This window comes from Heloderma suspectum, chromosome 5 (genome assembly GCF_057233095.1).
Source record: "Heloderma suspectum isolate Gila_16-S chromosome 5, 16-S_ref, whole genome shotgun sequence".
Taxonomy (NCBI): Eukaryota; Metazoa; Chordata; class Lepidosauria; order Squamata; family Helodermatidae; genus Heloderma; species Heloderma suspectum.
In genome coordinates, this window is record NC_139462.1 from 159,928,191 (window position 1) to 159,948,166 (window position 19,976).

The 19,976-nt window shown below is 41.9% G+C and overlaps 1 protein-coding gene across 3 annotated transcripts in view; it reads left to right on the top strand.

Annotated features, from left to right (window-relative positions):
• The window catches only part of LOC146344713 (beta-galactosidase-like), a 59,842-nt gene that overhangs the window by 15,689 nt on the left and 24,177 nt on the right, over positions 1–19,976 (top strand). For 2 of the 3 annotated variants that reach the window (XM_084858028.1, XM_084858029.1), the window contains 5 exons: positions 7,582–7,751; positions 10,392–10,542; positions 11,857–11,917; positions 12,901–12,995; positions 17,373–17,553. In XM_084858028.1, coding sequence (XP_084714154.1) covers positions 7,582–7,751; positions 10,392–10,542; positions 11,857–11,917; positions 12,901–12,995; positions 17,373–17,553 — 658 coding nt within the window. Of the gene's footprint in view, positions 1–1,274; positions 1,467–7,581; positions 7,752–10,391; positions 10,543–11,856; positions 11,918–12,900; positions 12,996–17,372; positions 17,554–19,976 lie in introns of all 3 variants that reach the window. The other variant, XM_084858030.1, reaches the window with a different exon arrangement.

A 19,976-nucleotide genomic window follows, 5' to 3' on the forward strand; every position in this document is an offset into this window, starting at 1 on the left:
AGCCCATAAGTTCAGAGTCTTCCCGCTCTTCTCCTTCAAACGGGAACCAACTGCCTTACCTGGAGCTTAGGCTACTTTGCTAACTACCCCAGTGCAGTTCCTTGCTTAGTCGCTGGTGATTAGCATCTGAAAGAGTCATTAAGTTGTAAAAGGAATAAAGCCTTGGAAAGAATCCTTTTCGTCTGTGTCTTGAGTAGTTGGCTATTGGAGGGGACTGTAGGAGGCAGCTAGGGCACTCCTGACAGTTGTGTGTGGTTTGTTAACCACACCAAGAATCTACCCTCACCGGCTTCGGGCAATATAGCATCATAGGGTTGGAAGGGGCCTACAAGACCATCGAGTCCAACCCCTTGCTCAGTGCAGGAAGCCTGATTCCCAGGCAGTCACTCATCCAAGTACTAACCAGGGCTCACCCTGCTTAGCTTATGAGATCAGGCACATCCAGCCCTTTTTGTCAGGGCAGCCATGGCAATATGCAAACCACCCGCTGTGGCTTGAATATTCAAAATGGCTGCCAGCATGCACTGTGACCCACCGTAGCTTAAATAAGCCACAGTGGACTGCAGCAATTGTGCGAACTGGCTCAGTGCACAGACATTAGCAGGTGATGTTGTAATCTCTTAAACTGTGAAAAGCTTCACATGTTAATGACTTCTTATCAAGTTACTGTTAAAGGCACAAGAACAGGCCCAACCAGTTTTGTTCTGCTCAGCTAGTAATTGTAGAATAAAATTCCCCCAAATTGGAATGGTTAACATCAAAAGTACCAAATGAGTGCACACACCCCATCACCATACAGTTGTGTTCACATGTTTGTTGATCATAAAGGCTTGTATGAAGAACCACTGTGTAGTGGTTAGAGGGTTGAGGCCATAGTCTAAATCCCTCCACAGCCACAACTGGGTCATTGAGTACCATTTTTTGGGTAGTAAGGCAGGATACAAAATAAATAAAGAAATCATTATCTGCTGTTATGAGAATAAAATGGGAAATCCGTATTAGTATACTTTGAGCTGTGTCTTACTTAAAATGCATGAGATCACTGAAGATTTGGGAAAATTTCAGTGAGAGGTTGTGTACTTCATCATATACATGGGATAATCTTGAGTTCTTTGGAGGAACAGTGGCTTTCAAATGAAATAAATATGTAAATTACACACCAGAGGAACAAGGCATGAGGATGATAGAGCCCTACTGCTGATGTTTGTTTTTGGCCCTTGGGAAAGCTGGTGGTGGTGTTGCACAGGTGAAGCTTGGATCTTCTCTTCCAGCAGAGGACAGCTGGGGCTGGAGAATGTTTCCTGTGACACCGAGGCATGGTTTCAGCTTCCTGTTCTAAAATGATCGTGCAGCTGAAGATCATATCAAAAAGTTTCCTCTGAAGAGACTGCTTGAGACCCTGGGATTAAAAAGAGGTTGGAATAATGGGAGGATATTTAGCCTACTCTTCTGGCAGCTATGTGCAGGTACCTCTGTTATTCCCCAGCTAGACTGAGGCTGCAATACTGAACACAGTTACTAGGGAGTAAGGCCCATTGAACACAGAAGGACTTACTTCTGAGTAGCAGCGCAATCCTCACCATGTTTAATCACTGCTTCAGATTGTTTTAACACTGTGCAGGTGCTATTCTAGTAAGCTTTTCACAGAAGATGTGGGGAATTTTGTTACTGAATGGCTGCTATCTAAAAATATCAGTATTGCTGCTTCTTCTGATGTTTTGGAATTGTTTTTGGAACTGTTTATAATTGCTGTGGTAACCCTGTACTACAGAAGTTTTGAAGCTTTTAAGGCTATTATGTGAAGTCACCTCAGTGTTTACTTCCTTCAGAGATGTGCTAAGTCTGCTTGGAATCTGTGAAACAGTTTATGGGCATTGCAGTATGGGAGGCACAAAGGCACTTTTTATTATTTGGTCGTACTGCTGCTCCCTGAAAACGTCTTGCTGCTGGACTGTTACTGAAGTTGTTTATAAGCATTGGTTCAGCTGTGCAACAGAAGAAGCATGAAGCTAGGGGTGGCTGTCGAAGGGAAATCTGGCCCTTTTGGGGGCTCGTCGGATTTCCCCAGAGCTCCCAGCTTGGCTTGCATTTGCGAGTCAAGCTACAGGCTTTTCCCTGAAATCTGGGAACTTAAGTGGGTTTTTTTTAAACTTGCCATTTCCCTAGGATCCCCAATGTGGCACTCACAGCGCGACTTGCTCAAACTGTGGTAGCAATTTGCTTAATTTGCACAAATTTTGGCTATAAATTGTGCAAATTTGCACAATTTGCAACTGAAATTTGTGCAAATTTGCACAATTTATAGCTGAAATTTGTGCAAATGTCTTTTTTAATGCAAAAAGTTACAGAAATTCTGCCAGCTGGCCTGACTCATTGCACACCGAGCTGGGCCAGCTAGTGGAAGATGGAACGGAGTCCAGGTGGCCAAGCTGATGAAAGCTAGCTGAGGTCCACCCCCCAACTGGATTCCTCAAACATCTCTGCATGAAGCACATTATCAGCATTATCTGAGCTGTTATTTAGAACTACCTCAGTATCTTTAGTTAGGACTGGCTTATACACATTGTTTTAATTGTGCAACATAAAAGGCACAAAGCATCTAGCTATCATTTGGCTGCCACTTGGAATTATTCCAGCATTGTTGGTTGAGATTGTTACTGGAACTGCTTTATAAGCATTGTTGTTATGCTGCAGTATAGCCAGTATGAAGTACTTCATTGGGTGCTATTTGGAACGTTCTTAGTATTGTTATTTAGTACAACTATTGGATATACTCAAACTTTGTGTTAACTGGGCTATGTGGAAAGTATGAAGTACTTCATCATTTTTCTTAGCTATTTTGTCATTAATTTAATACTGTTGTGTAGATTTATGTTACCCGACTCCCTCAGTGTGCTGAGAATGGAGAATCATAATGAGATATTAATTATATGAGTAAACAAAATAGAATGATTTACAGTGCAATCCTATACATGTCAACTGAGAACTGTCCCATTTATTTCAGTGAGGCTTAGTCCCAGGTAAGTGTGTATAGGGCTGCAGCCTTAGTCCACATTGATATCAAAAGCTATGGAAAACAAGGCTATAAGAGAGGGTGAGCAAGAAGAAATATTATTTTTTGTAAATGAATTTAAATAATTTAAATGGAAAATGGAAAAGACTGTGTTTAACTAAAATATTGAAAATAAAAGAACAGCTATAGAGAAAAGACTTTCCTTAAATGGAACTATTTTAATAGAAATAAAATCTGGTTTTACTACAAGAGCCAAAACAAGAACTTGCAACTTAAGCCTGAAACAGAGATGTAAGATAGAGCCATTTGGAGTATAGCAGTGTTAGTACATATTTGTTTATATAGCACCACTGGTGTTCATGGTGCTTTACAGAGTACAAGTCCCTGCCACGAGGAGCTTACAATCTAAAAATCCACACAGGGGAAACAACTGAGGAAGGGGGAGGAAGTGGAGGCAGGGTAAACAGAGAAGTAATATGTGGTTGTTCCAATTACATTTGCATAGGCTTAGTTACCATCTAAGTTACTGCAAGGCAGGGGAACTGGAGCGGGTGGGGTATGCCAGAGGATTCCTGGATTTAGACAGGGATTTGAAGGAAGTAAGAGAAGTGGTCTTCAGCAAAGGAGATCGTTACTTTGTCGTGGTGCTGGAGCTTGAGCACCTCAATGTCGTTGTGAGCTAAACCGTGAAGGGACACCCAAGACGGGAAGGTCATGGCAGAGGTCAGACTAAATACTATCCCTGGGGAAGGAAACGGCAACCCACCCCAGTATTCTTGCCATGAAAACTAAATGGATCAGTACAACCAGAGATATGTCGGTAAACCATCGGAAGATGGGACTCCCAGGTCAGAAGATGGTCAAAATGCTACTGGGGAGGAACAGAGGATAAGTTCAACTAGCCCCAGATGTGATGACGCAGCTAGCTCAAAGCTGAAAAGATGGCTAGCGGCCGATGGTGCTGGTGGTGAATGACGAATCCGATGTTCTAAAGATCAACACACCATAGGAACCTGGAATGTCAGATCTATGAGCCAGGGCAAATTGGATGTGGTTATTGGGGAGATGTCAAGATTAAATATAGACATTTTGGGTGTCAATGAACTGAAATGGACTGGAATGGGCCACTTCACGTCAAGTGACCACCAGATCTACTACTGTGGACAAGAGGACCACAGAAGAAATGGAGTAGCCTTCATAATTAATAATAAAGTGGCTAAAGCAGTGCTTGGATACAATCCAAAAAATGACAGAATGATCTCAATTCGAATTCAAGGTAAGCCATTTAACATCACAGTGATCCAAATATACGCCCCAACCACAGATGCGGAAGAAGCAGAAGTAGATCAGTTCTGTGAGGATCTGCAGCACCTACTGGATAGTATGCCAAAAAAATATGTTATTTTCATTACAGGAGACTGGAATGCTAAGGTGGGTAGTCAAACGACACCTGGAATTACAAGCAAGCATGGTCTGGGAGAACAAAATGAAGCAGGACATAGGCTGATAGAATTTTGCCAAGACAACTCCCTGGGCATAACAAACACTCTCTTCCAACAGCCTAAGAGACGACTTTATACATGGACTTCACCAGATGGTCGACACCGAAATCAGATTGACTACATCCTTTGTAGCCAAAGGTGGCGGACATCAATGCAGTCGGTAAAAACAAGACCTGGAGCTGATTGTAGTTCAGATCATGAACTTCTTATTGCACAATTTAGAATCTGACTAAAGAGAATAGGGAAGACCCACAGACCAGTTAGATATGAGCTCACTAATATTCCTAATGAATAGGCAGTGGAGGTGAAGAATAGGTTTAAGGGACTAGATTTAGTAGGTAGGGTCCCGGGAGAACTATGGACAGAAGTTTGCAACATTGTTCAGGAGGCGGCAACAAAAAACGTCCCAAAGAAAAAGAAAACCAAGAAGGCAAGATGGCTGTCTGCTGAGACACTGGAAGCAGCCCAAGAAAGAAGGAAAGCAAAAGGCAACAGTGATAGGGGGAGATATGCCCAATTAAATGCAAAATTGCAGAGGTTAGCCAAAAGAGATAAGGAATTATTTTTAAACAAGTAATGCTCAGAAGCGGAAGAAGATAATAGAATAGGAAGGACAAGAGACCTCTTCCAGAAAATTAGAAACATTGGAGGTAAATTCCAGGCAAAAATGGGTATGATCAAAAACAAAGATGGCAAGGACCTAACAGAAGCAGAAGAGATCAAGAAAAGGTGGCAAGAATATACGGAAGATCTGTATAGGAAGGATAATAATATTGGGGATAGATTTGACGGTGTGGTCAGTGAGCTAGAGCCAGACATCCTGAAGAGTGAGGTTGAATGGGCCTTAAGAGGCATTGCTAATAACAAGGCAGCAGGAGATGACGGTATCCCAGCTGAACTGTTTAAAATCTTGCAAGATGATGCTGTCAAGGTGATGCATGCCATATGCCAGCAAATTTGGAAAACACAAGAATGGCCAACAGATGGGAAGAAATCAACTTATATCCCCATACCAAAAAAGGGAAGCACCAAAGAATGTTCAAACTATTGAACAGTGGCACTTATTTCACATGCCAGTAAAGTAATGCTCAAGATCTTGCAAGGTGGACTCCAGCAATTCATGGAACGAGAATTGCCAGATGTACAAGCTGGGTTTAGAAAAGGCAGAGGAACTAGAGACCAAATTGCCAATATCCGCTGGATAATGGAGAAAGCCAGGGAGTTTCAGAAAAACATCTATTTCTATTTATTGACTATTCTAAAGCCTTTGACTGTGTGGATCATCACAAATTGTGGCAAGTTATTGGTGGTATGGGGATACCAAGTCATCTTGTCTGCCTCCTGAGGAATCTGTATAATGACCAAGTAGCAACGGTAAGACCAGACCACGGAACAACGGACTGGTTTAAGATTGGGAAAGGAGTACGGCAGGGTTGTATACTCTCACCCTACCTATTCAACCTGTACGCAGAACACATCATGCGACGTGCTGGGCTTGATGAAGCCAAGGCTGGAGTTAAAATCGCTGGAAGAAACATTAACAATCTCCGATATGCAGATGATACCACTTTGATGGCTGAAAGCGAGGAGGAGCTGAGGAACCTCATGACGAAGGTGAAAGAAGAAAGTGCAAAAGCTGGGTTGCAGTTAAACCTCAAAAAAACCAAGATTATGGCAACCAGCTTGATTGATCACTGGCAAACAGAGGGAGAAAACGTGGAGGCAGTGACAGACTTTGTCTTTCTAGGTGCAAAGATTACTGCAGACACTGACTGCAGCCAGGAAATCAGAAGACGTTTACTTCTTGGGAGGACAGCAATGACAAATCTTGATAAAATAGTGAAGAGCAGAGACATCACACTGACAACAAAGGTCCACATAGTTAAAGCAATGGCATTGCCCATAGTAACATATGGCTGTGATAGCTGGACCATAAGGAAGGCTGAGTGAAGGAAGATAGATGCTTTTGAACTGTGGTGCTGGAGGAAAATTCTGAGAGTGCCTTGGACTGCAAGAAGATCAAATCAGTCCATACTCCAGGAAATAAAGCCAGACTGTTCACTTGAGGGAATGATATGAAAGGCAAAACTGAAGTACTTTGGCCACATACTGAGAAGACAGGATACCCTGGAGAAGATGCTGATGCTAGGGAAAGCAGAAGGCAAAAGGAAGAGGAGCCAACCAAGGGCAAGATGGATGGATGATATTCTGGAGGTGACGGATTCGATCTTGGGGGAGCTGGGGGTGGCGACGGCTGACAGGAAGCTCTGGCGTGGGGTGGTCCATGAAGTCACGAAGAGTCGGAAGCAACTGACCGAATAAACAACAAAAGAGAAGTGGTATCATGCAGATGTTTTAGGAGGCAGTTCCAAGCAATGCAGGGCAACATGGGAGAAAGGATGGAGTGTTTTGAAAGAGCAGGAGGCCTTAGGTCAGTGCAGGATGGTGGAGTTTGAGCAGTGAAGACCATGGGCAGATTTGTACTGGGATATAAGGGGGGAGAGGGAAGGGGAGTGGGGAAAGGACTAATATAATGTGACCTAAATGAATCAACATATGGAAATTGCATTATGTGGGGGAAATATTAAAATTGGGAGATTAAAAGAGAAAGTGAAAGGTGACAACTTCTTTTTACATTAAATTTGGGCTGATTTTGTAGAGCATTGATATCAATGTAGTTTTTCTGATGGATTCTTTTTGTAATGGCATAGATAATCAAAATTTAGTGTCTGGTTTGGTTGAGGTTACAAACATCAAATAATGCTGGGGCTGGATGGCGTAGATATTATGTTAAGCTAGACATTGCGGTGGTATCTGATAAGCTCATCTTTGGGTTTTTTGTATTTTGTATGTGTGATGATTGTTCTGTATTGTTACAGTACTGCTATATTTTGTAGTAAATATATCATAAACTGAAGATGGCAGAACATGAACTGTAGTGGGGCAGGGGAAGGCGAAGCATATCTCCCTCTCTTAGCATGCTTCAAGCAAGGTTCACGTGTCTGTGTTAATAAACTTTTACTGTCTAAAAGTTAAAGTTCCTATCAATCTAATTTATTCTTTCAGATCACATCCCAGAGAAGCTTTGGGATTGATTATGCCCACAGCTGCTTCCTTAAGGATGGGAAGCCATTCCGCTACATCTCGGGCAGCATCCATTATTCCCGTATTCCCCAGTACTATTGGAAAGACCGTCTCTTGAAGATGAAGATGGCAGGCCTTGATGCTATTCAAACGTAGGTAGCAATGGAGGTTTTCCAGCCAGAGTGACAAGGGGTGAGGTAGCTTCTGAAGATAAGATACAAACTGAATTTTGTAGTTCTGTCATTGGCAAAGAACCAGCTTGTTTGGCAAAGAACCAGCTTGAGTGGCAATATATGCTTGTGATTAGAACTGTGGGGGAAAATGGACTAGGAGTATCTTGCTATCTTTATCTGTCTTGCAAAAAGCAGAACGGTATATACTGTGCTTTAAAAGAAATTGAAACACTATATGACCACTGGAAATCCTGTTTTGCTCCCATTTGGGTCTTTCAAGATTTCACCCATGTATTCTCAACCTTAGTTTTGCAGCCTTTAGGGCTAGAAGCTTGCTTCACCAAAAAGAAACGTGGAGTTCTTGGAACACTGAATTCTGTGTCTAGCACCCTTTCTTGGTGACAGCCTATCTGTCTCCTCTTCCATGATGTATCCTGCAGTAACAAAATTCACTAGCAGTTAAATAGCAGACTTAGTGTCTCGTATAGAAGCATTGTCGGTTTTGTTGCACTTTATAGCAACATCCCTGGTGTGATTCTTAGAGAGAGCCACTAGAGTGAGCTAGATATATTTGCTCTGTCATAATACCAAGATGTAAGATGCTTTTCAGAAGAAGCTAGTGGCACAATTGCAGCACTTGGGCATGCAAAATACACAAAGCTTAATCCATTGAAAAGTTCTCCTGCACAAGCCTCATGGAAGTAAATGGCAAATGTGGAAGAGTTTTGCTTGTGCTGGAGAACTTCCCCTTGGATTGTGCCTAAAATCTTCAGTCATCTCATACATTCTCAGTAAAATTCATGGTATGTAGGGTGCTAGTAGAACACATCAGCCTTCTCCAACCTGATGACCTCTAGAGAGCTTGAACCATATCTCCCATCATCCCCAGCAAGCACAGCCCTGGACACACTGGGTGGGGGTGATGGGAGTTGTAGTAAAACATTTCTGGAAGACACCAGGCCCGGGAAGGCTAGAATAGATTGTATCTAGGCTTCATAAGGTTTTATCCTATGTGTGTACTAGGGATGTACGGGTTTTGTTCATTCCCATTTCTATTCCATTTCTATTCTATTCTATAAAAAACAATCTGTGTTTTACAGATTGTCAGGCATCTTTCCTGTCTGATTGACAGAATCAATTTTTTTTAACCAGAATTTCATTCTACTTGCACTAATTTGCAGGAGCACTAATGCACACATGTATTAGTTGATGCACATTAGCACTAATTCACATTAATTAATGCGCATTAACGCTAATTTGCATTAGCACAAATCTCCCACAAAAATGAAAAACTGAACCGCACGTCCATGGAATCCACATGACTTGGGAAAAGTTGGTCCACTGTGGGATCTGCTGGCTGGATTCATAGAAATAATAACTCATTTGAATCTTCTGTGGATTTCTCTGACATACCTAGTATGTACACATCCATTTATTCTTCCTAAACAAATCCATTTTGGGGTGTTTGTGGAATAAGCCCCATATCACACATGTTCTTTGCTGTATAATGATTCTAGTTGATTTTAGGAGTTTAATGTTTTTTTCTTCTAACTTTAGTTACATAGATCCTCAATTTTTGTTGCTATGCTAAGTTTCTCTGTTGAGTAGGAAACAAAAAGAAGAGGGAACCTCAAAGGTGCTCTGGAATAATTTAGGGCGCAATCCTATGCATGTTTAGAGAGCAAAAATCCCTACATACTCCTGGCTGGGAGATGCTGGGAGTTGTAGGGCTTTTTTCTGTCTAAACAGAATGGGACATGGCGCCAACACTATCATCTTTTAGGTGCCAGGTTAAGACTGCCCTCTACTTCTAGGCATTTAATGGCATATGATGGGGGCACTTATGTCAGCTGTCTTGAGCAGATCTTTATTGAAATTTACTGAAATTATTTTAGCTATTTAAATTATTTTACATTTTTTAAATTTTGTTAATTTTTATATGTTGTAATGTTGTAGAATGTTTTATGTTGTAGTTTGTTTGTTTTTTCTGTGTGTGAATTGTTGTAAACCACCCTGAGAGCTTTGGCTATTGGGTAGTATAGAAATGAAATTAATAATAATACATGCATAGGCTTTTAGTTCGTTAAGGCCCATTGTGTTTTAAGTCAAGAGACTTTTCCTCAGGAGCAACTGGACCAGTTTTATTTGGAGGAACTGCTTAAACTATCTTAAATGAATAACCCATCATTCCTGCTTGACACTTTGCTTAATGGCCTCAGCACTAATAAATGCCAGCTAGGACACTGATCTTATGTTTGCTGTTTTGATGTTAAATGATCTGAAATAAACTCAATTTTCAAAACTATGAAACAGTTAAAAAATAAATGCTCTGGCTTGGGTCAAAAGATCTACAAGCAAAAGAAAAAGTACTATGTACTTAGTTCAGCTATATGCACAATGAAAAGGATGAAACGGGTGAAGGAGATTTTCTGAAGAAGGCTTTATTTTCTCATCACACGGTTCTTGTGTGATTTGCTTGTATGAAGGGAAAATAGCCTCCCCTCCCCACCCCAGTGTGGAAGCCTGTTAACTAGTTGCAGTTGTTTATTATATTGCTGTTGGAGTGATTTTTGTAACACCAGCACAAGAGGATAATAATAATGTATGTGTTATTTGCAGGTATGTGCCATGGAACTTTCATGAATCTGAGCCAGGAGTTTACAACTTCACTGGTGACAGAGATCTTGAGTATTTTCTGCAGCTTGCTGAGGAGCTTGGCTTGTTGGTCATATTGAGAGCAGGGCCGTATATATGTGCAGAATGGGACATGGTAAATATTTTAAGTTTGACGTGCTTTTACAAGACAAAGGTTGAATTGTATGTTATCCTAAATGCAGCTTATCTGCTAGCTTCCATGGTGCTCCTGGTTGTGGAGCAGGACCACCAAGTGTTGTGAGGAGGGTTGCCACCCTCCATAATAGTATCATCAAGTGTAGCACCTTACTTTTTCCTCAAAGGAGTGACTGGCAGACATTTATATGGGTGGAAGTAAAGGGGTATACTGGTGTTGAGGCAGAGGCTAAACCACTCCCTGGCCCTAGTGGGGCAGCTCCCCCTGCCTGAACTATGCTCAGATTTGCAGCTTGTGTACTTTGTTACACTCAATGGGAGCCATTTAAGATGGAGCCAGCCCCATCTACCTGTTCAACTATAATCTTGGTTCAGTTTCTAGGGGTGTTTCCAGATGGAGGGCTCCTAGCACTAGCAATTAGAAGGCATTGTGCAGCTGTCTCATCTTTTTCTCCTTAATGGGTTTTCTGAGTTAAGGAAAAAGATGGTAGAAGCAGTAAAAAAAAAAAAAATGGGAGGGTCACAAGCCAAAGACGTTGTTGTCTGGACTCCCCAGAAACTTTCGTGAATGAGGCAAGGTGATGTCATCATAAAAGCCTCGCCTGGAAGCATCCTTGGTCATGCTTGAGAGAGAATCAAGAAGCTCTTCTTTTATGTATGGTGGTCTTAATAGAGGAAAAAGTTTTCTCCAACAATTGCTTATATGGACTCAGATGCTAGAACTATCCTGTTTTCAAATTGTGCTGAGGTGACTTTTAAAGTAGCATCAATCATGATGTTTCACAGGTCCTAAAGGACATCATCCTGATCATGTTAAATGGGGCAAGGACAGGCAATTCTGCCCCATGCCACTGATAAGCTCCTATATAAGCTCCAATAAGCTCCAATAAGCACATTGTGAAAACCAGAAAGGAAAGAGCTGTGCCTCCTCTGGCAATGTGGAACCATTTGGATGACATTCAGGATCCTGTGCAAGGGGCCTCTGCATGGCCCAACCTATTCTGCCAAAGCTGAGGGAAGCTTCTCACAACACAGCTCTGCTTAACATGAGTTAGGGGACAGTTGCTAGGCCAGCATGCTTGTGTTGTGGCTTCATATTGATGTTGGGATTATTTTATCCTGTCCTGCATACTATGTGAGTTCAATAGTTCATAGAACTGGACCCTTAGTTAATAATTTTAAAAGCCATAGCTACTGTTCCTGTGGACCTATTAGAGTGGATATTCTCAAGAATAACGTCTATATGTATTTCCTAAAAAGTGCATCTTTATATGGGTTTCTTCTCCTGTCCTAGGGAGGTCTACCTGCCTGGTTATTAGAAAAAGAATCTATTGTCCTTAGATCTTCTGATTCAGGTAAGAAGCTCAAACGACTCAGCAGAAATTGTGTGGTAGTAAGTTATTTGCATTGTTTGGAAATAAAATATAATATTAGAATCAGATCCTACAGCTGAGCTGCATGCATGTGATCTCTCATGACATCCCTCAGGTATGGGATCATGTAAAGAAATATAACATTATAGCGCTCCATGCAGTCCCATATCCAGGGATGTTTAGAAATGATTGCATGGTGTGGAAAAACGGAGATGATTTAGATGTGTGAACCAGACCTTGACATATTTTGCGGAGCCAGGATGTTGTCATGGATAAGAGTGTTGGGCTAGGACTAGGGAGACCCAAATTCAAATCCCTGTTCAGCCATGAAACTCACTGGGTGACCTTGGGCCAGTGCCAGCCTAATCTACCTCACACGGTGGTTGGGAAAATAAAATGGTGGGAGAACCATATGCACTGCTTTGAGCTCCTTGGAGAAATGGTAGGATAAGAATGAAACACTGGGTAATGTTTAAAATGTTGAATAAAGAATATGCATGCTTTAGAAATAAAGGTCCAGAATAGTCCATTTTCACAATGGAGGGGAGTATGTAGTAGAGTCCCCGAAGGAACTGTATTGGGACTGGTTCTATTTAACTCATTCATTAATTATCTGGAGTTGAAGTGAGCATTGAGGTAGCCAAGTTAGTGGACAAAGGCAAATTAGTCAGGAGCTTGAAAATGCTAGCAAACTGAAGAGTTCCTGAACAATCTCTCTAAATTGGAGAAATCAGCAACGAAATGGGAGATACAGTGTAAGTGTCAAAGTATGCATATTGGGGAAGAAAAATCCAAGCTTCACATGCTGATGGGGTCCGAATTGTGTGTGACTACTCAGGAAATAATTTTTCTGTGGTGCAGCACCATTTATAATACATGATATAAATAACTTTTTTCTATACAACAACTTTTCATTGAAAATACTGGTTTCACATATATGTACGTTCTTGTTTATATTTTTTCAGATTACTTGGCAGCTGTTGAAAGATGGATGGGGGTCTTACTACCAAAGATGAAATCTCACCTCTATCAAAATGGAGGTCCAATTATTATGGTGCAGGTAAAATTATGTTTCCATCAAAATGAGCACTAACAGTTTCAAGTAAGAATATGTTTTTTAAAATCCTGAATGCCATTAATGCCATTCTTTGGAATCATAATTCCTAAAGATGTTCCCACTTCAAAGGCTGTTGATGGTATACTCACTTTGGGATATAATCTTATATTCAGCCAGGCAATGCTGGGGTGGTTATTCAGAAACCACATATGACTTATGAAATTATTCATGTCAAAGAAACCAAATGTAGCATACCCCAGGCATATAATGCACGGTCCAGCAGTTGTACCATTTCTGCAAAACCTGCTGTGACTAGGTGCTAGACTAGAGCATTTGTAACAGTTCCTCGTGAGAAGCTGCCAGTCATACTGCCCCAATCTTACCACTTATTTTATTTATATATGTTTAGAGCATGTGGGATAGAATACTGGCCTGTGAGAGTTGTGTTGCACCTTTACACACTTTGGTCGGACTTGGGCATACATACTAGGGCATATCATAGAATAGTAGGGTTGGAAGGGGCCTACAAGACCATCGAGTCCAACCCCCTGCTCAATGCAGGAATCCAAGTCAGAGCATCCCTGACAGATGGCTGTCCAGCCTCATCCTGAATGCCTCCAGTGTGGGAGAGCGTTCCCTAGGTAATTGGTTCCATTGTCGTATTGCTCTAACAGTCAGGATGTTTTTCCTGATGTTCAGCTGGAATCTGGCTTCCTGTAACTTGAGGCCATTATTCTGTGTCCTGCATTCTGGGATGATTGAGAAGAGATCCCGGCCTTTCTCTCTGTGACCACCTTTCAAGTACTTGAAGACTGCTATCATATCTCCCCTCAGTCTTCTCTTCTCAAGGCTAAACATGCCCAGTTCTTTCAGTCTCTCTTCATAGGGCTTTGTTTCCAGTCCCCTGATCATCTTTGTTGCTCTCCTCTGAACCCTCTCCAGCTTGTCTGCATCCTTCTTAAAGTGCAGTGCCCAGAACTGGACACAGTACTCCAGGTGAGGCCTGACCAGTGCTGAGTAGAGGGGAACTAGTACTTCCCAGGATTTGGAAGCGATGCTTCTACGAATGCAGCCCAAAAGAGCATTTGCCTTTTTTGCAGCCACATCACATTGTTGGCTCATATTCAGCTTGTGATCGACAACAATTCCAAGATCCTTCTTGCTTGTAGTGTTGTTGAGCCACATATTGCCCATCTTGTAACTGTGCATTTGGTTTCTTTTTCTGAGGTGCAGAACTTGCCATTTATCCCTATTAAATTTCATTCTGTTATTTTCTGCCCAGAGCTCTAGTCTGTCAAGATCACCTTGAATTTTGTTTCTGTCTTCCAAAGTATTAGCTATCCCGCCCCATTTTGTGTCATCTGCAAATTTGATCAGCATTCCCTGCACCTCCTCCTCCAAGTCATTCATAAAAATGTTGAAGAGCACTGGGCCCAGGACCGAGCCCTGCAGTACCCCACTCGTTACCTCTCCCCAGTTTGAGAAGATCCCATTGATAAGCACTCTTTGAGTCCGATTCTGTAGCCAACTGTGGATCCACCTGGTAGTTGTTTCACCTAGCCCACTTTGAGCTAGTTTGCTCATCAGGATATCATGGGGCACTTTGTTGAAAGCTTTGCTGAAGTCAAAGTATATTATGTCCACAGCATTCCCACAGTCCACAAGGGAAGTTACCTGATCAAAAAATGTGATCAGATTCGTCTGGCAGGATTTGATCTTGACAAATCCATGTTAGCTACAAGTAATCACCTCATTGTTTTCAAGGTGCTTACAGAGGGATTGCTTTATAATCTGCTCCAGAATTTTCCCAGGGATTGATGTTGGACTGACTGGTCCATAGTGCCCAGGTTCCTCCTTTTTACCCTTTTTGAAGATAGGGACAACATTAGGCCTCCTCCAGTCATCTGGCACTTCACCCATCCTCCATGATTTCTCAAAGAGAATAGACAGTGGTTCTGAGAGCGCTTCTGCCAGTTCCTTTATTACTCTAGGGTGCAGTTCATCTAGCCCTGGAGATTTGAACATTCAAAGTAATTAGGTGTTCCTTGACCATAGGCCTATCGATCTCAAGCTGCAATCCTGCCCCTTCAGCCTGTACTTGGCCTTTGCCAGGGGGCTCATAGACCCTCTTTTGGGAGAAGACTGAGCCAAAGTAGGAATTGAACACTTCTGCCTTTTCTTTGTCATCTTTTATCATTTTGCCATCCTTATTTAATAGTTGAACCACCATTTATTTCCTCTGTCTTTTACTATGCATGTAGCTGAAGACAGCTTTTTTGTTGCTTTTAGCATCCCTTGCTAACCTCAGCTCGTTCTCAGCTTTAGCCTTCCTGACGCCATCCCTGCAATTCTGTGCTACCTGCCTGTACTCTTCCTTTGTTGCTTGGCCTTCCTTCCACTTCCTATATGTGTGCTTTTTTGTTTTCAGGTCATCTCTAAGCTTTTTGTGAAGGCACATTGGCTTCTTCTGTTGTCTTCCACCTTTTTTTCTTGTTGGAATTGTTTGTACTTGTGCCTTGAGAATTTCCTTTTTTTAAAACTCCCACCCATCTTGGACTCCTTTTCTCATTAGAGTCGCTTGCCATGGGACCTTACTTATCATTGTTCTGAGTTTATTAAAATCAGCTTTCCTAAAATCCAGGGTACGGGTTTGGCTACACTCAGCTTTTGCTTCGTTTAGAACCATGAACTCAAGAATAACATGGTCGCTTACCCCCAGAGTTCCTGTAACTGCTACTTTACCCACTAAGTCATCTCTGTTGGTTAGGATCAAGTCAAGGATAGCCAATCCTCTAGTTCCTTCCTCTACTTTCTGTAGGAGGAAGTTATCCACCACACAAGTCAGGAATTTCCTGGAGGGGCCATGTTTTGCAGAATTTGTCTCCCAACAAATATTGGGGAAATTGAAGTCCCCCATTACTACTACATCATGCTTCCTTGAGACATTGGCTATTTGCTTTTCAAAAGTTTTAGCCTCATCTTCTCCTTGATTTGGTGGCCAGTAGTAGACTCCGACCACCATGTTCCTTTTATTCTTTGCTCCATTTATTTTAACCGAGATGCTCTCAATGGGGCTACCAAGCTCATCCTCCTGTATTTCTGTGCAAAGATATGTATTTTTAACATATAGTGAAACCCCACCTCCTGTTCTTTTTGAATAAGTTATATCCTTCAATTGCTGTATTCCAGTCATAAGAGTCATCCCACCAAGTCCCAGTTATACCTATCAAGTTATAATTTCCCTCCTGTATTAAGAGTTCAAGTTCGTTCTGTTTGTTTCCCATACTCTGGGCGTTAGTATATAGACATCGAAGACCATGTGCTAAGACCATATGTACCATTGAATTATGTGGGACTTACTTTTGAGTAGACATGCAAAGGATTGCACTAAAGGATTTTGAGGAGGGGGAAGTAGTAGCTTGGAGCATGTATCCATCTTTGAAAAATGCAAGCTTCGTATACTTTTGTTTATTACTCATTTTTCTAAAATAGCATCACAATGCAATGTAAAGTAAAAAAATCTTATAGATAACTATCAAATGCAATTAAAAATATATAGCTAAAGCTTTAACAATGAAAAAACAACAGCACTTATAACAGAGGGCTTTAGAAAATGCCTCCTACTGCAATTTGCTCCAGAAATAATCAGCACTACTAGGCATCTTCCTTTCTTATTACCATGTGAGTGATGCAAATTGCTTTTAAGGCGGCATTCTGATAAGGAGAACACTATAAGTTAATTAGTATTGAAATCCAGTGCCACTAGATAGTGTATTTATCTATTGTCAAGAGAGTTAACTCTAGAAATGCTATTTTCTTCCATCATGAGAAGAGGGTGTTTAATGTAGTTTGCAAGCCTTGGAAAAACCGTGATACAGACAGTTCCGTTCCTGCAAACTTCCAGTGCTTTAGAGCCACCACCCCCTTGATGGCATGATGCTGGAACCACTGAATTAAGCCTCTGTACTTTACTTCATGCCTCTCCCTTCTCACTGGGATATTGTGGAAGGTTAAAACAGTCTGCTGCGATGTTGTCAATGGGCGCTGCTGCTCCGGCGGGAGGACTGCAGTGGGACAGGGGATGGAGGGATGACTCAGTTTACACACAGTAGCTTAATAAGCCACCCACAGTAGTTTATTAGCCCATTCGTGTGGCAGCGCATCATGGACTATTTCAAAAATAAGCTACTGTGGGTAGCTTACTAAGCCACCATGGCTTAAAGTGACATCAGAATGCGGCCAGTGTGACAGGATTCTTCAATTTTATAATGCATGATCTTTCTACACAGAAGTCTACATAGACTTCTATCTGTCAAGTTTCATGGTAGTTGATGATCGTTATCTTTTTCCTCTTTAATGTTGTATATTTACACTTTTTAGGTTGAAAATGAATATGGAAGTTACTTTGCCTGCGATTTTGATTACCTTCGTTACCTTCAGAATCTTTTTCGCCAGCACCTTGGGGATGAGGTGGTATTGTTTACCACAGATGGTGCAAGCAAGACTTTCTTGCGATGTGGAGCTCTTCAAGGCCTTTATTCAACTGTGGATTTTGGACCAGGTTGGTGGAAGTCCTATGCTGCACATTTACTTGAGAACATGTTCCTTGGACATAGTGGGGTTTATTTCCACTGAGCATGTAAAAGATTGGGCAGTTACATTTTTCAGTATTGTATAAGAGCATAGGAAGCTGCTCTATTTTATTTATTTATTTATTATTAAATTTATTACTCGCCCATCTGGCTGGTCACCCAGCCACTCTGGGCAATGTACAGCGTATAATAAAACAGTTTAAAACAATAAAATTCTACAATAAAAACATTTTCTAAAATACCCTAACCCACCCCAAATGCCTGCCTGAACAACCACGTTTTTAATGCACGACGGAAGCTCATTAAAGAGGGGGCATGGCGGAGTTCCCTAGGGAGGGACTTCCACAGAGTGGGGGCCACCACAGAAAAGGCCCTCTCCCTCGTCCCCACCAGTCTAGCTGTCCTGGCTGATGGGACAGAGAGAAGGCCATCCGAGGCTGATCTTGTTAAGTGGCCTGTCTGGTGTTGCTGGAGGCGCTCCTTAAGATAGGCTGGGCCGGAACCATATAGGGTTTTAAAGGTCAAAACCAACACCTTGAATTTGGCCCGGAAAACAACTGGTAACCAGTGCAACTCCTTCAGCACTGGAGTGATGTGATCTCGCCGGCGGCTGCCTTTAATCAGGCAAGCCGCCGCATTCTGTACCAGCTGCAGCTTCCGAACCGTCTTCAAGGGTAACCCCACGTAGAGCGCATTACAGTAGTCTAAACGAGAGGAGACCAGGGCATATACTACCGATGGGAGCAGATGGTTGGGAAGGGAGGGGCGCAGCCACCGTATCAGATGAGTTGGATACTATACTGAGTTGGACTATTGTTTGAGCTACCTCAATATTGTCTAAGCCTGACTGGCAGCCACTCCTTAGATATTCAGACACGAGTCTCTCCCAGCCCTGCCTGGAGATGCTGGGGACCTTTTGCATGCAACACGTGTGCTCTACTACTGAGCTATGGCCCTTCCCTATTATAAAGTCTCTAATATACAAGACTCTCTTCCCCCACAAGCTCAGCAAGCAGTCCATCTAATTGCCCATCTCCCCAAATCAGGTGGTAGTAAGCATGTTAAGTTTTGAGAATTCATCAAGGAAAACAAAACAAATAAAAAACTGGCTACCAGCCATTTTATCTCTCTAATCACAAATCAGTTTAGTTCATATTCAGTGGAGATAGTTGCATTATTTCAAGAATTTTTATTCCCCCACCCCCAAATCTGCTAGTTACCATTAAAACAAATTAGAATAAGATGAAATCTAATCAGAAACACATTAAATCGCGTAAGTAAAAATGGAGACAAGTTATAACCAAGTTATAACCTTATTCTTGTAAACAGAATATTTCAATATGTCATTCTACCAGTTTTCTTCAATAATGCTGCAATTTAATTATTTTCCCCAATCTAGTCTACATTTCTGTTCAGCAGAAGTTTCTTAATTTCAAAAAGCACCAAAATATTAAGAGAGCATTATTTGAAGATTTAAAAAACAAACAAAAAGTAATAGTTTAATCTCACCACCACCACCACCATGTACAGTCATACAAAGTAATACTTGCAGCCACCACACACAGTTCTTGGAGGCCACATTGTATTGGTGGGCAGGACCAAAGGCAAAAGGGGCAGGATCAAAATACCAGCATATTGTAGCTTAAAGTTCTTACTGCCAGTAACTAAGCCTTAGGAGAGGCGTATCAGCCTTTAAAAAAAATGCACAAAAGCCAGGAAACGACCAAATGATCGGTGGTTGGGGGAAAGGGGGTGAAGCCAGGAAAAGGGGGTGTAGGTATTGGGAGAACTATGGAGGGCTGGATTGAGAGCCCCAGAGGGTGGGATATAGCCCCTGGTTCTGATGTTCTGCCCCCCTGATCTAGTCCAGCCACCTGTTCAATTTAGGCTCTGCACTGCAGGGTGCAGCTACAGCATCCCTGACAGATGGCCATTCAACCTAGGTTTAAACACCTCCAGCAGAGGAGAAACCACCACCTCGCAAGGCAATCTGTTCCACTGCTGAACAGCTCTCACTGTTAGGAAATTTCTCCTAATGTTAAGCCAAAATCTGCCGCCCTGCAGTTTCCACCCATTGGTTCAAGTCCTGCCCTCTGGAGCAACAGAGAACGAGTCTGCTCCATCTTCTGCATGACAACCTTTATGTAGTTATATCTGGGTTTTCATGTTTTCTTTTAGTCTCTTTAATCATATCTTGAACCAATCCACTATTTTTACAGAGGTGTCCTATCATACTTGATTGCCAGTTCTTTACCCTTTTCTGGTGCTTTTGATGTGATGAAATATAAAATGCTTCTTTACTGAGATTGCAGATCACATGCACTTTGTGTAGGCCTGTGTAGTACATTAACAAAGTAAAAATACCCTCCTCTATTTAAACAGGGCCAATTTC